At 46.7% G+C, this 8,194-nt stretch overlaps 1 protein-coding gene across 2 annotated transcripts in view; it reads right to left on the minus strand.

Moving 5' to 3' along the window:
- Window positions 1-8,194, minus strand: part of galnt16 (UDP-N-acetyl-alpha-D-galactosamine:polypeptide N-acetylgalactosaminyltransferase 16) — a 29,856-nt gene that overhangs the window by 4,555 nt on the left and 17,107 nt on the right. For both annotated transcript variants that reach the window (XM_062522787.1, XM_062522786.1), the window contains exons 7-13: window positions 5,915-6,002; window positions 5,530-5,614; window positions 5,097-5,200; window positions 3,929-4,055; window positions 1,851-1,943; window positions 1,398-1,481; window positions 490-616 (exon numbers count right to left, since the gene is read on the minus strand). In XM_062522787.1, coding sequence (XP_062378771.1) covers window positions 490-616; window positions 1,398-1,481; window positions 1,851-1,943; window positions 3,929-4,055; window positions 5,097-5,200; window positions 5,530-5,614; window positions 5,915-6,002 — 708 coding nt within the window. The remainder of the gene's footprint in view (window positions 1-489; window positions 617-1,397; window positions 1,482-1,850; window positions 1,944-3,928; window positions 4,056-5,096; window positions 5,201-5,529; window positions 5,615-5,914; window positions 6,003-8,194) is intronic.

The raw sequence follows: 8,194 nt of genomic DNA on the forward strand, positions 1-8,194 counted from the left end.
ATCTTTTGCATCCAATTGTAGGATTTCTTTGTTTGCTTTTAAACTTTTAAACTTCTGACATGATTTTAATCCTTTAACATTCAACAGTTGTTTCACAACTCATCATTTCAATTTACAAGTCTAGGATTATAGCCGTTGCAAAAGTTCATACTGGAGAAGAGTGAACAAAATCAGCCGGTTCTTATCAGATTTCATATACAGTAATAATGCAAAAAAAGTAAATGTAAAAAACAAATGGCTCTTGCAAAGGTTAAGTTCTTAAATCACTAGGCGTCCCAAGGGAGGAGGAAAATGTGGCTGATTTTCTGTTTTTGGCGCAGAACTGCAGTGTAAGCCCGAGCAGGAGGGCCTGGCGGTGTGCGGTGTGATTGAAGAGGCAGGCCTGGCTGTGTGTGTGGGGGAAGGCCTGGCTGTGTGTGTGGGGGAAGGCCTGGCTGTGTGTGCGGTGTGGCTGTGGGGGAAGGCCTGGCGCTGGACAGTGGAACTGACCTGTGCCTGCACTCTGCTGGCGCTGCTGCCCTTGCAGTCGGCCAGGCCCAACATGTCCGTCCCCTCAGTCTCCAGACACTGGCCACCTTGCTTCAGCACGCTGTACACGGCCTCTTGCTCAGGGATCCTACACACACACACACATGTACACACACATACACACATACACATACACACACACACACACACACACACACACACACACACACACACACACACACACACACACACACACACATGTACACACACGTACACACATACACACATACACATAGACACACACACACACACACATACACATAGACACACACACACACAGACACACACACACACACACACACACATATACATATAAAGACATGTACACACATATGTACACATAAACACACACGCAGACACACTCACACACACACACGTACACATGTACACACACACACAAATGTACATAAACACAGACATAAACATACACACTCACACACATGTACACATAGACACACACACACACACACACACACACACACACACACACACACACACACACACACACATAAACAACGCACATACACACAGATAGAGGCACACAGCAGGAGAGAAGGCATTTGGGAATTAGCCAGAGAGTTACACTGAGATCTTCCAGATGGGCTCTGTAGCATACACACACACACACACACACAAACAAATGCGTAAACACAAACAAACACACATGTCTGCACCCGCTGCGCAACGCAATCGACATCTATCTAACGATGTTTACGGTTGTCATGAAAGCAGAGAGAGGGCTAATAAAACAGTGACAAACAGCTAATGGATGAGAAACAGACAGTTTCCTCTCTCTCCCACACACACACACACACACACACACAGTCAGCCAGCCCTGTCTGTGGTCCAGCCTGCGCCCTGTCACCCACCTGAGCTCAGGATAGACGTTCTCCAGGTACCAGCGGAACGAGTTGCAGTTTAACTTGTGCCGCAGCTCCACCCGCTCTGTGATGCTGCACAGATCATCATCATTAGAGAGAGAGAGAGAGAGAGAGAGACACACACACACACACACACACACACACACACACACAACTTTATGTGATAATTGCTTTGGCAACAGTACTGTCTAACTCTTTGTAATGCCAGTAGATCACCTTTGAACTGAATTGAGAGAAAGACAGAGAGAGAGAGAGAAAGTGTGGGAGAGAGAGACAGAGGTGCACAGGAATGCCTCTATTGTGTCTAATTGCATCCTCCAAACTGAGCTCATGTCTCAGTAATGGCGGTGAGAACAGATGCAAGGCAGACGTTCATGGAGGAGCAATGACCACACTGAGGCAGCCAGTACGAGGGAGAGAGAACACGAGCGCTACACTGACCTCCCGAAGGCCTTGCCCTGAGCAGAGGGCCGAGCGGCGTAGTAGTACTGCTTATACTCGTCCATCCACACCTCCGCCGCCCGACGCGTGTTCCTGCGAGCGCAAGAGAGGAGGGCACAGACAGGTTACCATACAATGTATGTCTCTATAATATATACAATAACAATGTACAGTATGTCTCCATATAGAGCAATAATGTACTGTATGTCTCTATAATATAAAGAATAACAATGTACTGTATGTCTCCATAATATAATAACAATAAATGTCTCCATTATATAAAATAACAATGTACAGCGCCCTCCACAATTATTGGCACCCCTGGTTAAGATGTGTTCTTTAGCTTCTAATAAATTCATTTTTTTTCCAAATAATATAGGACCACAATGAAAAAAAGCGTAAAATCCAACCTTTAATACAAGTGCATTTATTTAGAAGGAAAAAAATCCCACATTAAGAAATAATTATTTTACATCAAATCATGTGTGCCACAATTATTGGCACCCCTGATGTTAATGCTTTGTACAACCCCCTTTTGCTAATAAAACAGCACCTAATCATGTCTTATAATGTTTCACAAGATTAGAGAAAACAGAAAGAAGGATCTTCGACCATTCCTCTTTGCACAAAATCTCCAAATCATCCAACGACCTGGGTTCTCTCGTCTGCACTCTCCTCTTCAACTCACCCCACAGGTTTTCAATGGGGTTGAGGTCTGGGAACTGAGATGGCCATGGTAGGAGCTTGATACGGTGTCTGGTGAACCATTTCTGTGTAGACTTGGCCATATGTTTAGGGTCATTATCTTGCTGAAAGACCCAGTGACGATCCATCTTCAGCTTTCGGGCAGAGGCCACCTGATTTTGATTTAAAATGTCCTGGTATTTCAAAGCATTCATGATGCCATGCACCCTAAAGAGGTTCCCAGGCCCTTTGGAAGACAAACAGGCCCATAGCATCACCGATTCTCCCCCATACTTCACAGTGGGCATGAGGTGCTGTTCTGCATACTCATCTTTTTGTTACGCCAGACCCACTTAGAGTGTTTGTTTTTTTTCCCTTCATGCCTCCCAAACAACTTGTTGGCATGTAGATAGCGCCTGATGGTTGTTTTGGAGACTTTGTGACCCCAAGATGCAACCATTTGATGCAATTCTGTAACAGTGAGTTTTGGAGATTTTTTTATTTCTCTTACCATCCTCCTCACTGTGCGTGGTGGCAAAATAAACTTGCGTCCTCTTCCAGGCTTGTTTACCACTGTTCCAGTTGTTTTAAACTTCTTAACGATTCCTCTGACCATAGATATGGACAGGTGTGCGAGTGGCTATTTTCTTATAGCCATTGCCTTACTTGTGAAGGTCGACACACATCTGCCTTACTTGAACAGTGTGTTCCTTTGTCTTTCCCATGTTGAAGAGAAATGGCCTCTGTGTCACGTCATATTGATAGCCCAGGGAAACAGGATGTTAAGAATTACTAATTAAATGTTCCTACATACTCTGATTGACTTTGTAAACTACTGTAGAAATGACAGAAATGACAGAAATACTTTAATTACATTTATTTCCTAGGAATTGGTAGGGGTGCCAATAATTGTGGAACAGGTGATTTTATGAAGAATAATTATTTCTTAATGTGGGGTTTTTTTCCTTCTAAATAAATGCACTTGTATTAAAGGTTGGATTTTATGCTTTTTTTCATTGAGGTCCTATATTATTTGGGAAAAAAATGAATTTATTAGAAGCTAAAGAACACATCTTAACCAGGGGTGCCAATAATTGTGGAGGGCGCTGTATGTCTCCAATATAAAATAACAATGTATGTCTCCATAATATATATAGAGTAATATAATGTATGGCTTTGGTAATAATGCACTCATTCAATCAAACCATTGAAAGGACAGAGAGTCAGATGGAATGACACAAAGAAAGGGCATATTGATAGTAGGCAAGAGACACAGAGGGAGAGAGAAGAGGAGGCAGTCAGAAAGAGAGAAAGAAAGAAAGAATGAAAGAAAGAAAGAGTGTGACAGGGGTCCCATACAGACACAGGTCGTCTGGTCTACAGGTGCCACTCACTTGATATATGTCAGAGCGTTGCCCTCTGGGAAATCGTAGGGGTGGCGCTTCCTGAAGACGTGGCCCACGCGACTGCAGGGCAGGATCTCCAGACTGCCCCCACACATCCACACACGGAAGGACAGCTCTGGGAAGAGCAGGGCAGATAGAGAGGGCAGATAGAGAACACAGGGGCAATTCATTAACATCTGGGAGATCACATGTGGACTGTGAAGTACTGTCTATTCTGTGATCTGCTGTGATCTGTAGTGAAGAACAGGTGCAGTATGCGCTGTGTGTGATGTGTGGGAGACGTGTGTGTGTGATTGACACTGACATGATGATGACACGTGTCAAATTCACTAGTTTAAAACAGGAATCACAGACCTCTGCCTCGACTCTGGATCAGATCAACTCACTCTCTCTCTCGCTCTTTCTCCCTCTCTCTCTCGCTCTCTCTTTCCCTAACTCTTTCTCTCTCTCTCCTCAACCCCCCCCCCCCCCCTCTCTCTCTCTTTCTCTCTCTCCCTCTCTCTCTCACACACACACATACACACACACACACACACACACACACACACACATAGGTATTTCCTGGGTCTGTGCTCCATTACCCTGACCCTAGTAAAATGTAGCCTAGTGGTGCACAAGAGGGGGCTCTAGATAACTTCTCGTTTCATGCCCCCACAAATCACACAAGCCGCAGATTACACGGCTTTAGCAGGACACTTTTCCAACACGCTCCTTAAAATGGAGGACTAATCGGCAGAAAGAGCTCTCACATTTCAACACACTGAAGCCCCCCAACCCCGCGTCCTCAAAGTCAGAGCAGCGCAAGAGACACAGGGCTCTGAGCTGCCATTGATTTCCCTCTCTTTGTTGTTGGGACGCTTTGATCTGCCACAGCTGGATCACACGGTTGGTGCAGCAGCTACCCTGGAGGAGGGTGCAGGTTCCTTTAGAGTGGACCTGAGGGGTGTGGCGACGTCAGAAGTGTTTGGGTCGGTCGAGCACACCAGCGGATGGTTGTGGTTTGGGTCTTTGAAGGGCAAATCAGTACGGCTGGACCGGGCCACAACAACATAGCGTGCATGCAACACAGAAAGCTAAAGCTGCAAATGTTCTGAAGGGGGAGCTGTGTGTGTGTGTGTGGGGGGGGGGGGGATGTATGTGTGTGTGTGAAATTTACCAAAGTTCTCCCCTCCCCAGATGTCCATGTGTGTGTCGTACTGGCCCAGGTGGTTGAACCAGCTTTTGTCCATCACAAAGATTCCACCAGCAATGACAGGAGTCCTGGAGGAGACACGTGGAATTAGTCATGTGACACGTTAAGATAGGAAAAAAAGAGATGAATAAACGACTTGCTTCACTGGGACTTGTAAACACATTCATCCTGTGCTGGTGACAGCGGTTTGACACAGATTTATTCATTTATTTTGATGCGATATTACCCCAACGCTAGCAGGAAACCATGCCATATTGTGAGCCTGTAGTTTCCAAGAGTGGACTTAAAAGCCTCATACATCAGCCTTCACACTTGGAGTCGCTGAGCACAGCTGAAAGATGGGAAATGGAACTGCGCTGAGGAATCGCACAACAGGCACATCTCAATAAGAACTCACTTGATTGGCTGAGTGGGGTCGTTCCTGGCCATCTTCTGCTCAATGGGGATCTGCTCCCACTTAAAGTGCAAACTCCAGTCAAACCCTAAGAGACATAGAGTGGATCAGACAGTGAAATATGATGGAGAGACAGACCAAGACATTCCCAATCAGGTTTAAAAATGAGCACAACCCAGAGGGTATGTCTGGCGTGGATCGTCTTGGGCAACACATGGACTGGCTTAGCCTGTCAGTCACTGTCAAGTGTGATTTGCTCAAGCAGTGGGTCACGTCAGCTCTCTCAGGTGAATGAGTGGAGACAGCTCCGTCACTGCCCCCATCTGGGCATATCCCCCCCCCCCCCCCCCCCCCCCACACACACACACACACACACACACACACTCACCTCCCCTCAGGTCAGCAGAGGCTGCCAGGTACGCAAAGTTGTCCAGACTGATGACATCGATGATGGGACTGACGACCCTGGTGTGGTCCTGGAGGAAGAGATAAAAACAGGAGGTCTTAAGGCCACATGACTCTTAAGGCCACATGACTCTTAAGGCTGCGCCATAACTCCTAAGGCTGCTCCATAACTCTTAAGGCTGCTCCATAACTGTCAAGGCCACTCCATGACTCCTCCAAACCAGAGTATGTGCCTCTCGCTCAGGCCTTTATGATGCTAGCGTAGCCACGCTGCTTGGAGAAGCACGAGAGTGCAGGATGGAAGCAAGTAGATGAAGCCAAAGATGAGCTCACTCTGACATCGGAAACCTTTTTTCCCGCCGAGCAAACATAAGCAAACTGTGTCACACATGTATTCCATAACATACGGAACTGTCTCTCCGCATAAGCACCCCCCCCCCCCCCCACACACACACACACACACACAGAGGGATACTGAGGGGTTAAAATTAAGTTTCTTCAACGTAATATGAGTTGTATAAACAAAACAGCATTGTATAAATTTGATAACTCTGTCTGTCTCCCTCTCACTCTCTCTCCCTCTCTCTCTCTCTCTCTCCCTTGCTCTCACTCTCACTCTCTCTGTTCTCTTCTCTCTGTGTGAGTGTATGTGTGTGTATGTGTGTATGCCAGATGGCAGTGGACAGAGTAAAAGAGTTTGTTGAAGTGTGTGTGTCTCTTTTGTGTGTGAGTGTGAGTCACTCCAGGATTTTGTCTGTGTGTGTGTGTGTGTGTGTGTGTGTGTGTGTGTGTGTGTGTGTGTGTGTGTGTGTGTGTGTGTGTGTGTGTGTGTGTGTGTGTGTGTAGTGGACAGTGCAGTGGACAGACAGACAGGGGGGTTTTACAGTACAGTGCTGCCATCAAAGCGTGTTTCTAGTTAGCGGAGCGCAGCGTAGTTTGGCGGGGGTCTGAACGCCTGCTGAACTCTGCTCTCTGCGTCAGTGTTAGCGTGGGGGAGCGCGCGGATAAAGCCACGCTGCGCTGGGCTGAGCCGAGCCAAAAGCACTCTGGGAATAATCTCTCACAGCTTTCACAAATAAGCTCCTGATGGATCTTATTAATACGCAACTCTGATTGGGAAGAGAACATGGAGGCACTTAATTTCTAATTAAAGATCTCACACACGCAGTGACAGAGCGGGAGGAAGAGCGAGAGAGAGAGCGAGAGAGAGAGAGAGGGTGAGAGAGAGAGGGTGAAAGGGAGAAAGAGAGACTGACAGAGAGAGAGAAATAGAGAGAGAAAGAGGGAGAAAGAGAGAGAGAGAGAGGGTGAGAGAGAGAGGGTGAAAGGGAGAAAGAGAGACTGACAGAGAGAGAGAAATAGAGAGAGAAAGAGGGAGAAAGAGAGTGACAGAGAGAGAGAGAAAGAGATAATGACAGAGAGAAAGAGAGGGTGAAAGACAGAGACAGAAAAAGAGAGAGAGAGCAAAAGAGAGAAAGAGAGAGAGAAAGCAAGAAACCCGGCGACCTCTAAAATATAGAGAGGGGGAGGCCTACAGTATATCTGCTGGTTAGGGGAATGTAATGGGTTTAATTGCAGCGCATCTAAGTCCACTATAGAGTAGTGATTGGTGGAAACGGACAGGTTAATAAGGCCATGCCCGCAAGCCTGAGGCTCTTACCAAACCTGGAACACAGAACACAGCACAACAGAGGTCAGAACAGCACAGAACATACACGCACACACACACACACATTTATATCCACACGTGTACACACATGCACACTCACAGGCACACACTCCCACACATATACAGTATGCACACACACGCACACCCACTCACACACACACACACACACATACATACACCCATACACATACACACACATATGCACACACACGCACGCACGCACACACACACACACACACACACACACACACACACACACACACACACACACACACACACACACACACATCATGTTCTGAAAGGGAATCTAAGGTTACCACAGATGTGTTGAAAGAAGAAGAATGAGTCACTCTCCACAAAATCACAATCGTCTCCATGGACAACTAAACAAAGGCCAGGCAGAAACCCCTACAGCTGACGTTCCCCCTCCACTCCACTCCACTCCAACCGAGGGCTCATCTTCAGCCCGGAGAACTAAACAGATTCAACTGAATGGCACACGTCACCGTGTGACAACACCAAATTAGTTCCAGCCGTAAAGAAATATGTGACCTGAAAGGATCAGTCTCCAGCTCCAGGAGTCAGGTCACTGTT

The sequence above is a fragment of the Sardina pilchardus genome, chromosome 20 (genome assembly GCF_963854185.1).
Source record: "Sardina pilchardus chromosome 20, fSarPil1.1, whole genome shotgun sequence".
Lineage (NCBI taxonomy): Eukaryota > Metazoa > Chordata > Actinopteri > Clupeiformes > Clupeidae > Sardina > Sardina pilchardus.